Source organism: Procambarus clarkii, chromosome 4, assembly GCF_040958095.1.
Source record: "Procambarus clarkii isolate CNS0578487 chromosome 4, FALCON_Pclarkii_2.0, whole genome shotgun sequence".
NCBI classification, from domain to species: Eukaryota; Metazoa; Arthropoda; class Malacostraca; order Decapoda; family Cambaridae; genus Procambarus; species Procambarus clarkii.
The window spans coordinates 5,455,922-5,479,157 of NC_091153.1; the positions used below are offsets into that span (position 1 = coordinate 5,455,922).

Below are 23,236 nucleotides of genomic sequence, written 5' to 3' on the forward strand. Positions count from 1 at the left end.
TCGGCTATCTTCTAGATTGCTTCATATTAAAAGATCACATCAGCCGTGGCTAGTTCTGTTTGGCCTACCTGGGACAAGAGTCGGAACTACCTTTGATAAACAGCAGACGGGGAAAAGGAATGGTGCCCAACCACTTGGACAGTTGGAGATTGAATGCCGACCTGCATGAAACGAGACTGTCGCTCTACCGTCCAGCCCAAGTGGTTGACCTGCATGAAACGAGACTGTCGCTCTACCGTCCAGCCCAAGTGGTTGAGCATCATTCCTTTCCCCCATCCCATCCCAAGAAGAGAGAAAACAGTATTTTATTGTTTAAGTTTGGAGTTTTTGTTTCATATTTATTCATGCCAAACAGTTCTCTTCAAGCACTTTAAATTTTTGTGACCTGTTTTCAGCCATTTTGCCAGAGTTTCTTCAGTGTATAGAGTCTTCCAACTCTTTCAGCACCACTGCCTTTTTGAAGAAGCAGGATTTTAATACCAGCCTCCAGTAGGATACAATATAGTCAGAGAACCTGTTTTGTTGGGTTTAGCATTGAGGTCCCAGGGCATTAGATCTGGGGAACATTGAGGTGAGGCATGAGCCCACCTCATAATATACATATGCACACAATGCAGGCAGGTCAGAACACTTACTGTCTATAGCAATCTGTGAATTGTCCAGGTAGAACTGCAACTGGATAACAGCCTATTTTGGTTAATTCAGAGGGCAGCTTCTTCCCACGGCCAATAGGGAGCTGCAGGGTGAAAGTCTGCAGGTCAAAGCTGTACCTGCAGAGGTCAGATATAAATTAACTCTCTTATCACACACATTAACAAAATCAAACCTTAAGTTATTAATTGGGGTCGGTCTTCATTTTTTTTCAACAAAATTAAGTCACTTAATGTTTTAGCAATCTACACTAATATACATTCCTTATCAATTCAACAACTTGTCTGCAAATGATCGAAAAATCTTTTGTTTACAATATTTTTGGTTAAATAAACCTAATTAAACTGTGCATCGGACTAGTTTTCACATCTCCCGAGCCCACTGTTTGCACCCACTTTTTTCTTCTTGGATAGTAATTCAAAATGGTATGCCAAAATCTGTCTAAACTCTACCTTCGTTCCTCTTTCTTTTCCTTGTTGAAGTTAGCATTCCAGCGAGCAGCATCTACAGCAGCCTTCCTCCCATACTCCTGCAACTTGGACTTGTCAATATTGGCCAAGGAGTAGTTCACTGAAACAGAAAAATGTTATGCACTATAAATTTCATCATAATTTGACTATACTGTACTGTATTATATTATATTTGCTGCTAATACTATTAAACTTTTTTTTTTTTTTGAGGTTAGAGAGGAAAAGAACTGGGCAGAGGCCAGGCCAATGGAGGGGTTAATTCTGGGTACCACTTCTAAGTAGATTTAAGAAAAACGAATTTTCAGTAAAACAATTAGGTGTAGATCTAAAATATAGTACAGTATTGAAAGAAGGGTTTTATACCTTTTATTTAGTTATTACTACAAAAAACCAGCATTGAATGTAGTGAAATGCCTCTTTCTGGCGAGTTGCTTGGTTAGCAAAATATGCATTAACACTTTCGCCCGGGCATGATGCAGCATTGCGTCATCCGTTTACTGGCGGTAATACCTGGGATGACGCAGCATTGCGTCATCCACTTTAAATAATCGCCAAAAATCAGGTTTTTATCCGATTTTTTTGGGACTGGTTTTAAAATGTGCGCCGATGTCTTCCCATTTTCTTTGTTGAGCCTCGTGGCCCTCAGGTGGCTTGGCACACGATGTCGGCCCATTGTTTTCGCTCCACTGTTGTGACCAATGTCGCCTCCCCTCACATCTCAAACGTGTGAACATTTCGTCTATTTTCCGTGGCTATATTTCTTACTGCGGCTTTAGAAACTATCTACGCTTACTCCACGATGGATAGTGATCATGAACAAGGCCCTTCCAGGAAGAAAATTGTGAAAGAAAGGCTTGAAAAGGAAGGGAATTGGGGGAGTATCTGGAAGGCGTCTGAGCGCTCACTCGCGGCTAACGCGTGGCCCGTCTTCAACTCGTCGGCGGTTGGAGCGTGACCAGGTTTTTTATTTTATATGCTAATGTTCCTCTAGAAAATTCTATTGCAAACCCATTGAGATCAAAATGAAAGACCTAGGACAAAAATTAAGGTGACCAGAGTGAAAATATTGAAAACATTTTATCGCGTTTGCGCACTCCTGGGTAACTCATTCGCACTTTCTCTGTTTGCTGCGGGTAATTAGCCGGGCTTTTGGAGTTTATATGCATTTAGTGCTGTAGAGAATTCTATTGCTAACACAATGATACCAAATTTAATCTCGTAGGACGAGAATTAAGGTGACAAAGTTGAAGAGAGTATACACTTTTCAGAATTTACGCGCGCTCCCGTGACACCCTGGGTCCCATATCGCACAGTTGAAGGGTGGCGCGCGGGGTACGCCAAAGTGTTAAGTCACAGCAGGTCCTTGCGAGCCATTAAAAGCCTACTGGGGGACCCCTGGCCAAAACCTGGACTCATTAGAGATACACGGAGAGCAGGGAGGGGTTTCTGATCACTTTAATCAAGAAATAAGCCACCAGAAAGGTCGAGCGAAACAAAACATACAACAGCAAGGTATATTTAAACATTTCAAAAAATGAGGCACCATTCACTTACTTGCTAACAGCAACTGGAGATAGCTATACTTATATTATTTGCACTACTGCTTTTATTATGAAGATCAAAACATAATTTTATATACACATTTCAGTACTGATATGTTGTTAATTTATTAACCTTCTCAGCACCAAATTCTAATTCAATAACTGCAGGAGCTCACTGAATTGGAGGACTATTATTAGCTTCCTGTTGCACAAAAAAAAAAATATAAAGATTGTATTACTGTAATGACTGGTATATAAAGTTTAACTTTTGTAGTTGTTAATGTAAATGTTTCTCTTATTTAAAATACCAGTTTGCTTCATTTGTGTTTGAGAGTATGTATTAGTAAATGAGTACGATTCTGTGTGTGTAAAAGTTATCCCACGCGTTTTCGTGAGGGGGAGCATCCCCGCACTTCACGTGGGAGAGAGGGCTGAGACTCCACACGTGTGGTGTGTGCTCATAAGGTACTCGCCTCACTGTGTGAGGATATTGACTTCCATTTATATCCAAGTGAAGAGAACTGTATTCGTTAATCTGGTGAATGTGATTTTTCCTTGTGTGTATTATCCCATTTCCATTGCTTAAATTAATGTACAGTAATGCACGCACTTTGGTTGTTTCTTGTGTCCCACCAATGCAAAAATATGGTACCGGTCCCACGTGGTCATTCTTGTGTTTGAAGTGTGTATAAATGCCCATTGGTTCTGCATCCCTAGTTTAAAGTAACATACCTATACTGTAAATAAGAAAGTAATGACGGGTTTCATGAGTTCGTACTCTAGGGTACGGCTTACAAGCATCATGACCTTACATTATAGAATTGTCTCCTGTCATAGCTTTCCGGTGCACCGATTATGTTAAGCGAGAACTTAGTGTACCTGCTTACTATGTTCTATAAATTATCTGAAAAAATCTTAATGGTGTAGTGCAGCCAACTTTGTGAACTACCTGACCCAGGTAATTCAAATATTATATTGTTAACTGAATTAGCGAGTAGCTGACAATTAAAACAGTACATTATTTAACCCTAAATTTCTGACACATGTAGACGAGCTCACCTTTTCCCCTCTCTCTGATTTCATTCTCTTTTTTTTCCCTCAAGAGACGTTGTAATTCTTCAAACTTCCTGGGAAAATCACTAAACATAACGTCTAGTACATCTTCACTTCTCACAGCTGTTAAACCTGAAAGAGAATTGAGCTAAGTTCAGAGAATGTAGGCACATGTTGAGTTAAGACAATGTAAAGTGCACCCTCTAAAAATTAAATCTTCCTATAGCGGATCTCTTTTTACAAATCCAAATCTGCCTCTGGTTTCCCCTCCCTGATATTCCAATTTCTTAACTAATCTAGATTCTAGAGAGGGAAATGCCATGAAATCTTGAGTGTCAGTTTATCTCAGAAAGCAAGTTTTCTACAAATAATTTTTTTTTTAATTTTGCTGTTTTATTTGAAATATTATGCAAACTAATGCATTTATATTTTAGAAATGTTTTATAATGCTTGCATTATAAACTGCGCAAATGAGACTGTTTCGTGACTTTTTTCAAGGCATCTAAGAGAACCAAGGCATCTAGACCACCAAGGCATCTAAGACCACCAAGGCATCTAGACCACCAAGGCATCTAAGACCACCAAGGTATCTAAGACCACCAAGGTATCTAGACCACCAAGGCATCTAGACCACCAAGGCATCTAAGAGAACCAAGGCATCTAGACCACCAAGGCATCTAAGACCACCAAGGCATCTAGACCACCAAGGCATCTAAGACCACCAAGGCATCTAAGACCACCAAGGCATCTAGACCTCCAAGGCATCTAAGACCACCAAGGCATCTAGACCACCAAGGCATCTAGACCACCAAGGCATCTAGACCACCAAGGCATCTAGACCACCAAGGCATCTAGACCACCAAGGCATCTAGACCTCCAAGGTCTCTAGACCACCAAGGCACCTAGACCACCAAGGCACCTAGACCACCAAGGCATCTAGACCACCAAGGCATCTAGACCTCCAAGACATCTAAGACCACCAAGGCATCTAGACCACCAAGGCATCTAGACCTCCAAGGCATCTAGACCCACCAAGGCATCTAGACCACCAAGGCATCTAGACCACCAAGGCATCTAGACCACCAAGACATCTAGACCACCAAGACATCTAGACCACCAAGGCATCTAGACCACCAAGGCATCTAGACCACCAAGACATCTAAACCACCAAGGCATCTAAACCTCCAAGGCATCTAGACCTCCATATCTTGAGGTTATCTTGAGATGATTTCGGGGCTTTAGTGTCCCCGCGGCCCGGTCCTCGACCAGGCCTCCACCCCCAGGAAGCAGCCCGTGACAGCTGACTAACTCCCAGGTACCTATTTTACTGCTAGGTAACAGGGGCATAGGGTGAAAGAAACTCTGCTCATTGTTTTTCGCCGGCGCCTGGGATCGAACCCAGGACCACAGGATCACAAGTCCAGCGTGCTGTCCGCTCGGCCGACCGGCTCCTCTCTTTGTGACAGAAACAGAAGTGCAAGTACAGTACAGTATTACTTTGTGAAAACCTTCGACATGTGAAATCTTTGCCTCATCTCTGCCAATAATAGTTTAACTTTTGTGAAGAATTGTTATGATCCTGGTACTTTATTACAAATATTTCACGTTTATATACATGGTTAAAATGGTATACTAAAATTAGCAGTTTATAAACTATTACCATTTTGTCTGAAACATTAATAATATGGTTAATCATACAGCACTAAATAAGTTTAATTTTGAAGCAAATATGAAATGTAAATTCCTAAGATACTGACCAACATTAAAAATACATACTGTATGTATTGAATATCTAGGCAAATATTAACAAATTTAACATTACAACTGTTAATTTGATGATGAAATGATATATGGCATGGTTCTAAGACATGTACAATACTGTACATTCCAAATTTTAAATAAACATCTTAAATTTGGTTCTAGTACAGGTCTTCCAAATGTAGGAAGATTGTAACCGAGACAACAGGTACTGGAAGGACTCTCTGACATCACAGCAAGTGAGTACAATCTTTATACAACTTCTGTTAAATTTGTAGATGAAGTGTAACAATTATTCTAAAATGTGAATCAGGGAACTTTATGACTGAAGTTAGTATGCAAAGGTGATCCAATGATTCACACATACGAAAAGAAATTCAAATACAGTGAAAGATACAATAAATATCAAATAGAAAAACTGAGAGCATGCAGTCTACAAACCTAAATCACAGGCCATTTCTGACACTAAGCATTTTTCCTTCAAATAATCTCGCTCCTGCATGTCAATTGGCCGTCTTCGTAGATCTGGGTACCGGCGCTTGAATGACATGATGCCAAGGTACTGGGAAATTTGCTCTTGTATGAAGTAGTGTTCACCAATGCCTTCCAATGGCCAAACATACTCAACCACCTTGTCAGCAGTGAACGCCTCAGTACTAGAGGAAAAAACAGGTTCTTGATAAAAATTCAGCAATTCAATACTAATTTCCCAAGTTGGCATATTTTAATTCACAAATCACTGATATAAATGACAATCCATTTAATAAATAATGTATATTAATCTATAATCATAATACTCACTCAATAGACCTCCTTTGTGGCATTTGGCATTTCTTCAAATGCCATACAGCCCTTTAATACTTTTATTTTTTACTCATCAACCAGGCTGTGATTCATACGTCAAGCTGTGAACAGCCACATCCAACAGCCTAGTTGACCCAGTCCAGCAACCAGGAGGCCCCTGGATGTGGACCGGGCCATGAGCCCCGAAATCATCTCAAGATAACCTCAAGATAACCTGACCACCAACCACGGGCAATTTGAGCTCTGAAATCATCGCAAGGTAACCCTGCAAGATAAGGAACCTTGCAGTTACCTTCCGATGATTCCGAGGATCAACGTTCCTCTATGTTGGTGGTCAGGTTATCTTGAGGTTATCTTGAGATGATTTCGGGGCTTTAGTGTCCCCACGGCCCGGTCCTCGACCAGGCCTCCACCCCCAGGTAGCAGCCCGTGACAACTGACTAACACCCAGGTACCTATTTTACTGCTAGGTAACAGGGGCATAGGGTGAAAGAAACTCTGCCCATTGTTTCTCGCCGGCGCCTGGGATCGAACCCAGGACCACAGGATCACAAGTTCAGTGTGCTGTCCGCTCGGCCGACCGGTTCCCGGTCTGGTCACCCATTTACCTATTTCTCTTACATATGTGCATAACTTTAACAGTCTTGGCTTTCTTATTTCCACATTTATTTGTGTACAATAAACTTAAGATAACCCCTATTTTTTTCTATGAAAGAACAAAATCTCTCTCCTTTTAATGAAAGTGGAAATAAATATACCAGCCAAGTGAACAAGAAGACTTTGTAGGCCAGTTTTCAGATAATACTATAGGGACTTTAAATAATAGAATCTGTGAAGATAAACTAGTGTCTGTATACAATTGAATATATATCCCATGATTTGATAAAAGAAAACATAATTAAGTATAAAATGAGATGAATAGCTAGGAGAACGTTATTTAAATCTCACCTTTCTGGGACAATAACTTCACAGCGGAATCTGCGTACTTCCCTTTTTGAGGAGCCCTGAGAGTCCTCATCCTGAAGTAAACTGTAGTCCATTCTTGTCTCCTCATCCAGCATAGATGGATCTGTAGAGTGCCAGTGAGTATCTAAAAATATATAATTAAATGAACAGTTTATAAACAAATTTTAGTATTAATTTCTCACTGTCTAATCACCCCATCCTCCCTATTTCTTACCCTCTCTCTTTCTCTCTCTAATCAATCTCCTATCTTGCTCATGTCTCTTTTTCTTTCCCTTACATGAATATATCTCCCTATCAATCTGTGTGCGCGTGCGCGTGCATTTACACATACGTAGTAGCATTTAACTCTAAGATGAAAGATACATGGGGTGCCAAATGTGCTATTCTTTACTATATAATTTAGTACTGTACTCGAGTTTTTCTAGTGGGTAATGAAAATAATTTAACCGAACCTAAATAAGTGTAATCATAACCTGTCCTAATAGTATTCTGCATTAGCCCCAAAATAAGAAAAGCATGAGTGGTGAAAGTAGTGGTTTACACCACTGTATAAAAGTACTGATAATTGAATGTACAGACTTTGATATACTATATTTGTAATGATAAATCCAGTATTGCATACATTAAGAGCAGGATGATCCTCGTTGGCACCTGCTGGATTCACAGCCTCTTAAATTTCATGGGTTACACCTTAGTACAGTCGAAAATCAGTATACTGTACAGTACATCTTTACTACACAGAATCTTCATCACACTCAATTCTCAATACATACAATATTTAATCAGCCTACAATCCTCACTAAACACAATTCTCACTACACACAATTTCCACTCAACAAGAACTCATTATGTCAGACCCAATCTAAATACACAGTACCAGCATGAAGCACACCATCTAGCAATGCATGGAAAGACTAAAAAAAAAAAAAACAGAAGTTGCAATAAGGTTAAGATAAAGTCATCTGTATATTGCCACATAACTCAAGTTACTGGTGTTTGAATCGGATTAGAAAATACAGCAATACCTTGACATCAACACTGATGGTTTTTATACACAAGAGATGTTTAGAAAAGGACATCACAATCATGTAGACATAGTTGTAGATGCAATACTTGAGATATTACCCAAAATACAGAATGTAGGTGGCCAGCAATAAAGCACATGCTATTTTTCCCACTCACCTAGGGTGCCATTATCTAGATACAGTAGATAGATATATATAACCTATTCATAAGGGAATTTACCTTACGAATTTACTTAAGAATTTACATTCGTAAGTACAATCATGCATATTACGGTCTATATTATACCTTTCTTTGATTCAATATTATTAGGCAATAACAATTAGTGAAATAACAAATGAAGTTCCCGAACATCAGCTACCTGGGGGACCGGACACTGGCATGGCCCCCAAACAAGCACAGGCATGAGGCATTCCATTGTTCATTGACTCATTCTGTAGGAACCACTAAACATTAAGATTCGACATTATTGGACAAGGTAGAATAGTCTGTTGGCATTCTTTGGTGATATTTTCTCATTGATTGATGGCTTCGTTTGCAACCATTGCCACCCCTCCCCTTCCCCACCTTCCTCCCCAATGTTCAGTGTTTCATATCAGGAATTTCTTATCATTAACATCCAAAATAAATATACCGTACAAGAAGTATTGTGTGTTAACATGCATTGGTGACCATTTTAAATGGATTTGGATATGCTTGGTTTCAGTGGCCAGGTACTGGCAATGAGGCATTTGTTTTAGTTCTGGTACCTGGCCACAATATTTATTATTTATCATAATGTACCTTTCTTGGTGTTTACCTATAAGTTATCTAACAATTTAACCCTCAAAGTGTAGGTATCATCAAAGGTCTTTGCCTATGCAACAAAATAAAAACTTATAGAATGATATATCGTATTGGAATATAACAATTATGAAAATGTGAAAATAATTAGCTTCTTTTCTGGTTACGTGAAGTGTACACAGCTGCTAGGTGGAGAGGGCAACGAGTGCATCAACACTAGATATGCAATATACTGACACTTGCTCCAATAATCAAGTTGGGCACTTTTGATATTTATGGCTTCAGTTTTCTCTTTATATTAATATGTGCCTCTACTGAGGAGGGGCCATATTATGGTCCTGGGAGTTACTCATGGATCATTGGAGCCTGGTGGGGTATTTGGGTTTGGAGGACACCAAGTGGGTAGCTCGTGGGAATAGATACATTCATTCATGACAGGACTGTGTAAGTAACTGGTATCTACTGTGTATCATTAAGACAAGTCTACCAGACTACAGCAATTTAAAAATCTCCATTTCTTGAAGCAATCAGAAAAAGAGACAGGCACTAAAATAGAACCCATCTGTATACATCCCACAATATTATAGATACAGTATCCACAAATAAACATTTGGAGAAAATATTTGTGACCAACATTTTCGACTTCGAGGTACATGCACCTAATAAATCATGAGGAAAAATAATATGCAAGTATTGATCATCAAAATAAAGATGTTTAAAATTAAATCTACTGTATTTTATTTTTTCTTTCTTTCAGGCACATGTAGACTCTCCAAAGTTTAGGCAGACAGATTGGCAGGTAGACACTCAGAAGAGTAACACCAAGTGTAATATGATATGTACGGAGATGACTGCCGAACGTTTCATTGGTCTCTGGATGCAAACAATTAACTCGCTCAAAATCCCATAGCATACACCAAACCAAAAATAACCATATATAAAAAAAATAAATCTTATCCCTCGCTGGTTCCCAAAGATATACGGCACTGAACATCGACTTCCAGACACGGACAGAGACTGCTCTGCACACGTCTGGAGGTCGAGTCTCTGACTACCCTATATTTATTGGTTTGCCATAGGTTTCATAAGGCCTGTATCTTCAAGAACTAATCACACAATTTCCCCAACATACATATTTACACCCACCCCAAAATATACAAACACCCATCCATATATGCAGTCAAACACCCCCACACAATATCTAGCGGGATATTAAGTCCAACATAATAGCTTACTAATCAGCCAGTTAGTGTATTTTAGTCCTGAACATGGTCCTGGACCAAAGGTGCAAACATTTTACACCTATTGATGCATATAGTAATTTGCAAAGGTTACCTGACGGGATGAAAATATAACAGTAACAGTAATATTGACTTCAATGTTGCTAGTGACAATGTGAATAATTCTGCCTGATCACAGACCTTACTTAGTATCATCAGGTTACAAAACAGGTGATGTGCCGTGGTAGTGTTACGTTCGTAACCCACTGTCTTATCACCCACTACTGGAAATTGTCACGCCTCAAGAACAGCACATTTAACACGTATATATAGGTCTGGCCAATCACCATTCCCCCAGGTAGGTCTAACTACTTAATTGCATACAAAAGGGCATACCAAAAAAGGGGGAAGAAAATAACCTTTACCAATCCTGCCTGTGGCCAAAATAAGCAGTCCTAGGCCAAACAATTCAATCTTAGGCCTAATTTAGCACATATATATGTCCTATACAAGGCCTAGGAAAAGTAACATTTGAATGTTGCCATCTTTCTCATGCCCTACATAAAATTAATAGTATAAAATGTCAACTTTTTTGGTGGTAAAACAGTCAATATTTTGTGTTTCCATCCATAGTACTTAAGGTATTATAATTTGTTAAAAAAAAAAAAAGGAAGAAGGTTAAAATATAACAAAGGTTATACATGTTTCTGTATTCTGTTTTTATGTATGTATCTGTATATATTCTGTATGTCTGTTTATGTTTGTCCATCTGTATGTGAGGTGTAGTGTCTTTACCCTAGGCTTAACACTTTCGCGTTCCAACGACTGAACCTCTTGTCATTCATTTTTCTCCCGATTCCACACTGAAGACGCGGCGCTGAGTCACTCATTAAAATATTTGTTAAAAATTTAAATTTTATCAGATCAATCTGGTAGTGGTTTTAAAATAAGCGCCTTTAGATTGCACACAATTTGATACCAAAATGAAAGATATAACATGAAACTTGATGTCCAAACACTTGAAAGATTATAAATAGGCTTTTGGTCAAAATATTAAAATATTTGTTAAAATTCTATTTATTGTCCTATTATCTTGGGACTAGTTTTAAAATGCACGCCTTTAGGTCGCAAACAATTTGATACCAAAATGAAAGATGTAACACACAAACTTATGTCAGAACACTGGAAAGATATAAATAATTTTGTGATGATGAGCGTCCAGAATTAAAATTCCAGTTATTGCTCTATTATTATGGGACTAGTTTTAAAATACGCACCTTTTTATTGCAAACAATTTGATACCAAAATGAAAGACGTAACACGAAATTTGATGTTATCAAATTGAACGAGTATACACATTAGGGTTGCAGTGTACAAATTGGTGTTCGTTCACGGGTAACTTTAGGCTTTTCTGCGGGGAGGCACTCCAGGCTTTTGTACATTATATTCATACACATCTGTAGGGAATTTAATTGCGAACACAATGATACCAAAACGAGCAACGTAGCACGAGAATTAAGGTGAGAAAGCTGGAACGAGTATACACATTTGGGTGTCACCACGCGCTTACCCGCACGCTCGGTCCATGACCCCTAAGTTGACCGCGCGCCTGCCCGGAACGCGAAAGTGTTAACATCACCTCAAACATAAACATGCTGTCATGATATTAATTATCTTAGGGGTTGAAGATCCCAAGCTGGTAAGAAATTAATTCGGAACATACTGTATATACATACTCCTTCACACACACCACACACTTTCTTTCATTCCTTCATACACACATTCATTCACTTATTCCTTCATACACACATTCATTCACTTATTCCTTCATACACACATTCATTCACTTATTCCTTCATTCCTTCATACACACATTCATTCACTTATTCCTTCATTCCTTCATACACACATTCATTCACTTATTCCTTCATTCCTTCATACACACATTCATTCACTTATTCCTTCATTTACATATTCATTCACCAAGACACACACAAAAGTAAAGAACCACCCACAGACCTACACCCTCAATGCAGGTTATACTGTAAATGAAAACTGCCACAGGTTCAGACCCGTACTGCACAAACCGAGATGTCTCGCTTGACGAGTGGTGCGCCCACCACTCGTCAACACCACAAGTTGACTAGTACTGTAAGTCGTTTTGAGGTATGCATCATGCAAAGCTGTGGCTAGACATAGCGATTCAGTGCAGTATACCGAAGGCATTTTGCTACGTCAGCTGATGCTGACTGCTCGAGTCATCGCGTCATAGCATCTGGCTCAATATTGTTCTAAGATTTCATTACTACATATACCAGAATTACTTAGTGGTTTGTTATGGTTTATATAAATATAGACAGCTATATATGATGTGTGTACAGCATAATAACAGCAAAAACTGCGTGTTATTGTTCAAAGAACATAATGTGTACATATTAGTGACATAAATAAATCTGTGAATATCTATGATCTACATGTTTTTTTTTGTATTTGTATTAATTATTTTTATTTTTTTTTTTTTACTTTGGAAAATACAGAAGCAAACAACTGCTGACTCCTGTTAGCAGGGTGAGAGCTTTACCTTCCCATAGCTCATGGTAAGCCTTACCCAATAGTTTCCCTGATATAAACTTGACACTTATTTAACAACCAAGTACCCAATTACTGCTGGGTGGACAGAAGCATACAGTTTAGGATCGGTGCCTAGTCAATCCTCCCCAGCCAGGATATGAACCTAGCCAAATCGCTCGCGAAGCACGGGGCAAGTGTGTGTGTGTGTTACCACTGCGTAACTAAACATCAATTTCTGGGATATATATTCAGATTCAGAATTTAGTGAGAGGAATGTGATAATAATAGCAGTTCTATGGGGAGTCTTAACAATGTGTGTTGTATATTGCAAGCATTTTGTTGCATCAGGTGACGTCTGCTCACATCGTGTGACTCCATGCTGTGTTTCGATGTCATCACTACACCCACTAACGCTGTTTATCGATTCATTATGGTGCATACAAATGTTGATAGATATACTGTATATATAATGTGTGAATAACGTATAATAACAGCAAAAACTATGTTTTATAAGTTCAAAGAATATAATGTGAATATAATAACTTGCTGTTAGTAAACTCTCACTCATTCTCTTGGGCTCTTTCCTCACCAGCTTGATTAGGCCCAATTTCCTGTTGTGCCCGATTATCCTCTTCCTGCCCTACCCTGGTCTTGCTTCTTGTTTACTGCCAACCTCATTTCCTGTCCCCCATTACATTTGCCTTTGCTTTTCCTCTCTATTTCTCATATCTTCCTCTCTTTCTTCCTTCCTTACTCATGTCCCAATCAATGAACACCCGGCTGTATCTTCCCTCATCCCTCAATCTTCTCTTCTCTGCCAGTATACACCTCACTGGAAGACTTCTTTGGAAGGTAATCTTCACTGGTCTTTGTTGACCCAGTTAAACCCTCCCCCATCCAAGAAAATTTGTATATATCTTGGGTTGTTCTACTTGCCTGCACTTTGTCTAGAATCCCTTTTAACTCTTCTCCAGTCCCCCATTTCTTCTCTCCTGCCATGTGGCTCCCTCTAGTTCTGTCAAGTTGTTTATAAAAACTCATCACTCCTTTTCTATTTGTTGTTTGATGCTATTCACTACCTGCACAGGAGCGAGGAACACTGGCCACCCTAACCATCACACAGACAGGCAAGCATGCTGGGCACAGAGCAAGCGTCAAGGTAAGGCAAACACTGACTTCTAACCTCAAATGCTCTGCAAGCCGTTCAGGATCACGATCACAAAATATCACATAAGTGATGCAAGCATGTGATTGGCCAAAGTACAAGAACGCAAGCATGCCATTGACCAAAGTGCAAGAACGCAAGCATGCCATTGGCCAAAGTACAAGAACGCAAGCATGCCATTGACCAAAGTGCAAGAACGCAAGCATGGCATTGACCAAAGTACAAGAACGCAAGCATGGCATTGGCCAAAGTGCAAGAACGCAAGCATGGCATTGACCAAAGTGCAAGAACGCAAGCATGGCATTGACCAAAGTACAAGAACGCAAGCATGCCATTGACCAAAGTGCAAGAACGCAAGCATGGCATTGGCCAAAGTGCAAGAACGCAAGCATGGCATTGGCCAAAGTGCAAGAACACAAGCATGGCATTGACCAAAGTGCAAGAACGCAAGCATGGCATTGACCAAAGTGCAAGAACGCAAGCATGGCATTGACCAAAGTGCAAGGATGCGAGCATGCCATTAACCAAAATGCAAGGCCACTAACACCTACAGACCCAGGACCAGCAGGACAGGTTTGGTGCAACCAGAGGAAATAAAGCTTAAGAATCCACTGAGGGGGTTCCTGCCCCCACCCACCCACCCCCATTTTTTTTTCTTCAGGTATTCTCACTTATTTTTACCTGGTATGCACTTGCTGGTTTGGGTTATCTTGACACGATTTATGCGTTTCTGCCTCTTGACACATTGCTGAAGTTATGTGCAACCACAATTTCCTTACTTAATATGAAGTGAACATAGCAAATGCAAAATGAAATTGAATTATGCACAAATTTTCATACAAAAGTTTGTTTACCATTAGCTTTTACAGACATTTCTAATTCAAATATTTGTTATGCTACTTTTGTGACCCTTCTACAGCACTGCTGAGAAAGAAATGCATGATCTGGAAAGCACCGCTTTCTCCTACACTGAGCATTTCCATAATGGAGTTATACAACTGGATGAAACAGGTGCTAATGGATATAGGGGAGGGGGGGTGGCCTGCAGGCTGCTCCAAGCAACAGCTTTTTTGATCAAGTTATCACAAAACAAGCCTGGCCCCAAACCAGGAGGAGTAGAACAATTCTCAGAACCCACTCCAGGTAATAGAGTATATAAAACTTGGGTTATTTTTTGGCTTCATTAAATAATTCAACCAATCAGGATCAAGGAAGCATCTTATGTGATGAAAGTTGCAAATGATTCTACATTATAAACTCAAAGAACACACATGGAAATTCTCAGCCCCCTTTCAAAACTTCTTAATGGATTCTCATCAAAGAAAGAAAATTATGCTTTGAGCTCTTTGACTTGAAACAACTTGCACACCCGTTGATTTTGCACACGGCAGAGCCTTTTCAATTAACAAAGCTTTCCCTTGATCTTCTTTAGTTTTGCAATATGTCTTTTGAGTTTTCCTGTCTACTGTACTTTCTGACTTGTGTATATGCTTACTAAGGCAAGTACACATTCTTACTTTCATGGCAAAGAAGGAATGATGGCTTCTTTGCTGTTATAGCCAGACAACCACAAGATAACAGCTGCAATAATCTTACAGCCAGGTAAGCATGTAAAATTTCTTGGCAAAAATTTCAAATGGTCCTGAAGAAACCTTCAGAACTTAAAAGCACATGAAATATCCAGAGGAGATTCTCCATGTGGCCACCCCCAACAAAAGTGGATGGGTGTCCAGAAGAACAAGGTACAGTATTATAGAAAAGAAAGGAGAATGCTAAAGTAATTTAAGATTGCTTTAGTTACCTAAAGCAGAGGTCATAACATGAAAGTTATCAAATGAAAACAAAGAGAGAGTTCAGTAAATTCACTTCAACAATGAAATGTAGAAAATAAATCAAATTAAACAGAACAATTAAGTTACAGCATACCTGGTCTCTCTTTCATAAATTTTCCACCTTCTCCTCTTGGTCTTTCATAAGATTTCTTTTTCTTTTTCCTTCTTTTTGATGGTGTAGAAGCTTCGTCGTCCTTGCCATCATCCTTTTCTTTACCATCACTGTTATTATCTTTGTCCTGCATGTCATCATCATTATCATCAAGGCCATCTCTACTTTCATCATCAATCTTATGCACATGCTCCATTAATGGAAAATGACTATCTGCTGCTTCAACTTCCTCCTCCTCCTCTTTAGTTTCCACTTCCATCTTTTCCAATTCTTCAACTTCACTTAACTCCTCGTGAGCTTGTCTTATTTTGTCAGGGAATGAAGACGAACCCACTTCTTCCTCAAATCGAGCCCTCTTTTCCACTGGTGGGTGGACTTCTTGTGCGTCTTCCTGAATGAAATCCAAATCCTTCATGGATCGCTTTGTTCTTCGCTCTCCATACCTTTGCTTATTTACTTGGGTTTTGGGAGATTTTTTATTGCCTTTAACAGTTCCTCGAGTTACGCTAGCATCAACATCTGAAATTTGTTTTCTAGTCCCAGCATTCTTAGCAACTTTATGTTTAGCAATTGAAGAGCGTCGACCTGTTCTAGTTCTCTTAGTTACTTCCTTTCTATCAATTTCAGAATGTTCAGAAACATCCTGTCTAATTTCTGGAGGCTCTCTACTAGTTTGAGCCATCACAGTCACTTCCTCTTTAACTTCTGGAAGCTCTCTACCAGATCCAGCTCTCTTAGTGAATTCCTGTTTAACTTCTGGAAGCTCTCTACCAGACCCAGCTCTCTTAGTGACTTCCTGTTTAACTTCTTGAGGCTCTCTACCAATTCTAGCTTTCTTAGAGACTTCTTGTCTACCTTCTGTGAGCTCTCTATTAGCTCCAGTTCTCTTAGTGACATCCTGTTTAACTCCTGGAGGGTATTTTCCAGTTTCAGCCTTCTTGGTGACTTCTTGTCTAACTTCAGGAGGCTCTCTACCAGTTTCAGCCTTCTTCTTAACTTCATGGCTAACTTCAGGCAGCTCTCTGCTAGTTCCAAGTCTCTTTGCAGCAACTTCCTGTCTAGCTTCTGGAGGTTTGCTGCCAGTTTCAGCCATTTTAGTGACTTCTTGTCTATCTTCTGCAGGCTCTCTACCAGTTCCAGCTCTCTTAATGACATCCTGTTTAACTTCTGGGGGATCTTTCCCAGTTTCAGTCATTTTAGTGACTTCTTGTCTAACCTCTGGAAGCTCTCTATCAGTTTCAGCCTTTTTAGTAACTTCCTGAATAACTTCTGTGTGCTCTGTACCAGTTCCAGCTCTCTTAGTGACTTCTTGTCTAATTTCCGAAGATTCTCTTCCAACTTCAGCCTTCTTAGTGACTTCATGTCTAACTTCTGGAGGCTCTTTACTAGTTTCAGGCTTTTTAGTGACTTTTTGTCTAACTTCTGAAAGTTCACTACCAGTTTCATTCTTTGTAGTGATTTCCTGTTTAACTTCTGGCGGCACTCTACCATGTCCAGCATTCTTTGAAGCTTCTTGTCTAACTTCTGGAGCCTCCCTACTAGTTTCAGCCTTCTTAGTGACTTCCTCCTTAACTTTAGGAGGTTCTCTACCACTTTCAGCCTTCTTAGTAACTTCCTGGATAACTTCTGCAAGTGCTCTGCCAGTTTCAGTCTTCTTAGTGACTTCCTCCTTAACTTTAGGAGGTTCTCTACCACTTTCAGCCTTCTTAGTAACTTCCTGGATAACTTCTGCAAGTGCTCTGCCAGTTTCAGTCTTCTTAGTGACTTCCTGCTTAACATCTGAAGGCTCTCTACCAGTTCCAGATCTCTTAGTAGCAACTTCCTGACTACCTTCTGGAGGCTTACTACATGTTTCAGCCTTCTTAGTGACTTCTTGTCTAACTTCTGAAGGCTCCCTACCAGTTTCAGTCTTCTTAGTGACTTCCTGCTTAACATCTGAAGGCTCTCTACCAGTTCCAGATCTCTTAGTAGCAACTTCCTGACTACCTTCTGGAGGCTTACTACATGTTTCAGCCTTCTTAGTGACTTCTTGTCTAACTTCTGAAGGCTCCCTACCAGTTTCAGTCTTCTTAGTGACTTCCTGCTTAACTTCTGAAGGTTCTCTACCAGTTCCAGGTCTTTTAGTAGCAACTTCCTGACTACCTTCTGGAGGCTTACTACATGTTTCAGCCTTCTTAGTGACTTCCTGTTTAACTTCTGGAAGGTCTCTACTAGTTTCAGCCTTCTTAGTGACTTCTTGTCTAACCTCCAAAGGATCTTTACCTGCTTCAGCCTTGTTAGTGATGTCTTTTCTATCTTTTGGAAGCTCTACATCAGTTTGAACCTTCTTAGTGACTTCCTGTTTAACTTCTGGAAGGTCTCTACTAGTTTCAGCCTTCTTAGTGACTTCTTGTCTAACATCCAAAGGATATTTACCTGCTTCAGCCTTGTTAGTGACGTCTTTTCTAACTTTTGGAAGCTCTACATCAGTTTCAATTTTCTTAATGACTTCTTGTACAGCTTTTGGAGGCTCTCTACCAGTTCCAGCGATCTTAGTGAGATCTTGTCTAATTTTGAGAGGGTCTCTGCTAGCTTCAGCCTTCTTAATGACTTCCTGTTTAACTTCTGGAGGTTCTCTATCAGTTTCAACCTTCTTAGAGAATTTCTGTCTGATCTTAGGAGGCTCTCTGCTACTTCCAACATTTTTATTTACTTCCTGTCTAAAATCTGATGATTGACTGTCACTTCCTACATTCATAGCTACTTCTTGTCTAGCATCTGAAAGTTGTTTATCAGTTACAAGCTCCTGTCTAGATTGTGAAGGTTCTTCATCAGCTCCTGCAATCATAGCTGTTTCCTGTCTAATATCTAGTGGTTGTCTAGCACCTGAAAGTTGTTTACCAGTTCCAGCATTCTTAGCTACTTCCTGTCTACCATGCAATGGTTGTCCATGAGCTTCAGTATTCTTAGCCACTTCTTGTCCACTATCTGAAGATTGTCCACGAGCTCCAGTATTCTTAGCCACTTCTTGTCCAACATCTGAAGGTTGTCTAGGAGCTCCAGTATTCTTAGCCACTTCTTGTCCAACATCTGAAGGTTGTCTAGAAGCTCCAGTATTCTTAGCCACTTCTTGTCCACCATCTGAAGATTGTCCACGAGCTCCAGTATTCTTAGCCAATTCTTGTCCAACATCTGAAGGTTGTCTAGGAGCTCCAGTATTCTTAGCCACTTCTTGTCCAACATCTGAAGGTTGTCCACGAGCTCCAGTATTCTTAGCCACTTCTTGTCCAACATCTGAAGGTTGTCTAGGAGCTCCAGTATTCTTAGCCACTTCTTGTCCAACATCTGAAGGTTGTCTAGGAGCTCCAGTATTCTTAGCCACTTCTTGTCCAACATCCGAAGGTTGTCTAGGAGCTCCAGTATTCTTAGAAATTTCTTGTCCACCATCTGAAGACTGTCCACGAGCTCCAGTATTCTTAGCCACTTCTTGTCCAACATCCGAAGGTTGTTTAGGAGCTCCAGTATTCTTAGCCACTTCTTGTCCAACATCTGAAGACTGTCCACGAGCTCCAACATTCAGAGATGCTCCATGTTTATTATCAAATTGTCTGCTTCTTGCAGCATTCTTAGTAACTTCCTGTCCAACATCAGAAAGTTGTATGCTACTTGCACCATTCTTAGATATTTCCTGTCTAAGGTCCAATGGTTGTCTCCTAGTGTCAACATTATCAACTTTTTGTCCAATATCAGAAGGGTGTCTATCAGTTTTAGCATTCTTTGCTCCTTCCTGTCTGATACATGAAGACTGTCCAAGAATTCCAGCCTTCTTGTCTTCATCTTGCCTAATATCAAATGGTTGACTGCCAGCTGCAGCATTCTTAACTACTTCCTGTCTAAGATCTAATGGCTCTCTAACAGATTTTACATTCTTAGCAGCGTCCTGTCCAACATGTAATTGTTGTTTGCCAGCTGCAGTATTTTCAGCAACTTGATGTCTGGAATCTGAAGGTTGTCCCAAAGTTCCAGTATTCTTAGCTACTTCCATTCCAACATTTAATGGTTGTTTGCTAGTTCCAGCATTCTTAGCTACTTCCATTCCAACATTTAATGGTTGTTTGCTAGTTCCAGCATTCTTAGCTACTTCCATTCCAACATTTAATGGTTGTTTGCTAGTTCCAGCATTCTTGGTAGCTTCCTGGCTGACATCTGAAGGATGTCCACATGTTCCAACATTCTGAGTTACCTCCTGTCTAAGATCTAATGGCTGTCTCACAGTTTCTACATTCTTAGCAGCTTCCTGTCCAACATGTAACTGTTGTTTGCCAGTTGCAGTATTTTCAGCAACTTGATGTCTGGAATCTGAAGGTTGTCCCAGAGTTTCAGTATTCTTAGCAACTTCCCTTCTAATATCTGAAGATTGTCTCCCAGATCCTGTATTCTTAACTACTTCCTGTGGTACTGTTTTTTCTGAAGATGTTAATTTTTCACTTCCACACATCTTATCATCTCCATGCTTTCCAAGATCTCTGTGGTAAGTTTTCTCACTTACTGGCACAGAAATCAACTTCGGCAATGATACCCCAAGAGGGCTATCAAGTTTCTTCTGAATACTGGAAGCGTCTTGCTGTTCTAATTTGGCTTCCGTTTTTGGGGAAGATTTTACATGTTCAGCTTGAGGGTCTTTACCAGATGTTTTCGAGATGGAACATTTCTGTACAAGTTCACTTTTGAGTGGCTGATGCTCCATCTCCTTGGTAATTTGCAAACTTTCTTTCCCTGTGGAATAAATAAAGTGCAATTGAATTAACAAACACAATTCATATTTTTATTATACATGAACAAGCATGATTGGCACAAGTAGATGAATATAAAGTTTATTAAGAAATACAATGACATGAGCTCACTATAATGTATGAACCACCTGTTATTGGAGGAACTTCAAACAATGGTATGAGTTACCGTAATTGCAATTTCATAAGCTTATTATTATTTTATCAACTAATACCAATGGTATCAGCTCAATGCAATACTCAAATATGTGACAGAAGTAAACCAAATAAATTAACATACTCAAATGATCAAAGAGCACTGAATTTTCTAATCAGTATCTTGGAAATACAGTATATAATTTCATAACAAAATCTTGGTTGAATTCCCTGCAAGAGCTTAATCCTAATTAACTTTATAATCAGCAAATTAATTCTACAGGTATCACAGTTGTATGTGAGAGACTTTAATGCAGACAACTTTTATGTATGATAAACCTTTAGATCATTTATTGGTTTTAACATAAGTGATAAGTTATGCTCAGGTCTGCATAGTAACAAGAGATGTCAACATACACCCTGACTGTTATAATAATATAATTCACTGTGTTGGGGGACAGGAAGCCAGAGTGTATTCATATATGTTAGGCTTTATCACGGTCCCCACCCCCGGGTCAAATTATTGACCCCGCCCAGGATACAACCCCAAAACAAGCTGACTAACTCCTGAGTATCAACCATTTCTGTCCCGTCTGGGATTCGAACACGGCTGTAATGTACTACCGGGACCCTAAATCTTCAGGTGGTTATGTTTTCCCGAGCATTGACATAGAAAAACATATTGCTGATGACATGGTGCAATAAGTGAGACGATGCTGCACTCTGAACCATGATTGTTTCTCTGGCTATCTCACACTCTCCTCAACTTTTTTAAAACAGGTAATCAATGATATCCATAGATATATTTGCAAAGTATGTGTGTTATGTGGAATTGTAAAAAAAGTTGTCTCATATTAATATTGATAAAGATAAATATAGGGTGTACATAGTGTGATAAGCATATATATCTGTACTATTTGTGTAAATTATGAAAATTAACACGTGATGAATATCTGTATGTATTCATGTCTCAAATTACAGTCGAACCTCAGTTTTCGAATGCCCCGTCTTTCAAATTTTTCTGTTCTTGAGCTCAATTTCTTTGAAAAATTTGACTCGGAACTCGAAGTTTGTCTCAGTGCTCGAGTTTGTTGATACACATATAGGCCGACCGAGTGCGTGGCGCACTTCAGTTTACTAGTGCCTCCCGCCTAGTGACGACCGCGCTCGAATTATTTGTGAAGAATTTCATTGTTTTTGTGCTTTTTTGGTTTCTGAACATGAAAATTTTTATTATATATCAGATCATGGGTTCCAAGGAAGTCAAGGTAAAGGTTCCAAGGTAAAGTTCAACCTAAAAAAATAGTTGTGAGGATGACAAAAGAGGAAAAACAAAAGATCATTCATAGTGAGACACTGTGATGTCTCACTACAGACAAGTGTTAAAACGTAGGGAAAAACATGGGTCTATAGACAGATTCTTAGTAAGACAAGCAAGCAGTGAGCCACAACCTGTCCTCCTCTCTCCCTTCCTGTCTTCAATACACCAACAAGAGTCCTAAATAAAGGTAAGATATACTTGTACATACTGTAGTACAACATATAAGTAGTAGTATGTATTAAATGTATTTTTAAGTAAATATTTTTGGGGGTCTGGAACGGATTAATTCAATTTACATTACAGTATTTCTTATGGGAATTTAGTTTCGGTTTTCAAATTTTCAGTTTTTGAACCGTCTCTGGGAATGGATTAAATTTGAAAACAGAGATACCACTGTACAGTATATGAAAGATTAAAACCACTAATGACATCCAAATACAGTATAATAGAGTACAATATATCATATGACTACAGAAGAAATAAAATAATAATTTATAAAATAGGAAAATAAGATAGAAAGAGAAAGTGTGGAGCAGCACCTCACCCCATTACTTGTCGCCATGACGGACGACCCCAGCTTCCAGATACCAAAAATATGAGGCCTAGTCGAGGACCGGGCTGTGGGGACACTAAGCCCCAAAATCACCTCAAGTTAACCTCAAGATATGCTATCTTTATGACTCCACCACAGCTAAACCATGGAACAAAGAATGTATTTCATAATATTTTTGCTTCTTGGACGCTAATTAACTCTTCAACTGTGCATCATGTCTAGAGGTATATTATCACCTTTAACAATATATTACAAATATTTGTGTAATTTTTTTTTATGTACATGTGAGGCAATGCATGGAATATTTATGCACAGTTTGAGGGTTAAAGAAAGTGTTTTGGGCAGGGAAAGTCGATGAGCCAGGTTTAATCAGTGTCATAGTCCTACCTTTGAAAAATAAGCTTAAGGGCTGGGTCCTAAGAAATACTGGCAATGTAGGAGGAATCTCCATAAATAGGTTCTTCTGGCCATCATATGAGAGAACAAAATTAAAATGTCATGTCCCATTC

The 23,236-nt window shown here is 39.3% G+C and overlaps 1 protein-coding gene across 3 annotated transcripts in view; it reads right to left on the bottom strand.

Annotated features, from left to right (window-relative positions):
• e(y)3 (enhancer of yellow 3) overlaps positions 1-23,236 on the bottom strand; it is a 41,712-nt gene that overhangs the window by 5,062 nt on the left and 13,414 nt on the right. For 2 of the 3 annotated variants that reach the window (XM_045733930.2, XM_045733936.2), the window contains 6 exons: positions 15,932-20,704; positions 7,226-7,367; positions 5,915-6,129; positions 3,722-3,847; positions 1,104-1,221; positions 636-770 (listed from right to left, as the gene is read on the bottom strand). In XM_045733930.2, the coding sequence (XP_045589886.1) occupies positions 636-770; positions 1,104-1,221; positions 3,722-3,847; positions 5,915-6,129; positions 7,226-7,367; positions 15,932-20,704 (5,509 nt within the window). The remainder of the gene's footprint in view (positions 1-635; positions 771-1,103; positions 1,222-3,721; positions 3,848-5,914; positions 6,130-7,225; positions 7,368-15,931; positions 20,705-23,236) is intronic. The other variant, XM_045733944.2, reaches the window with a different exon arrangement.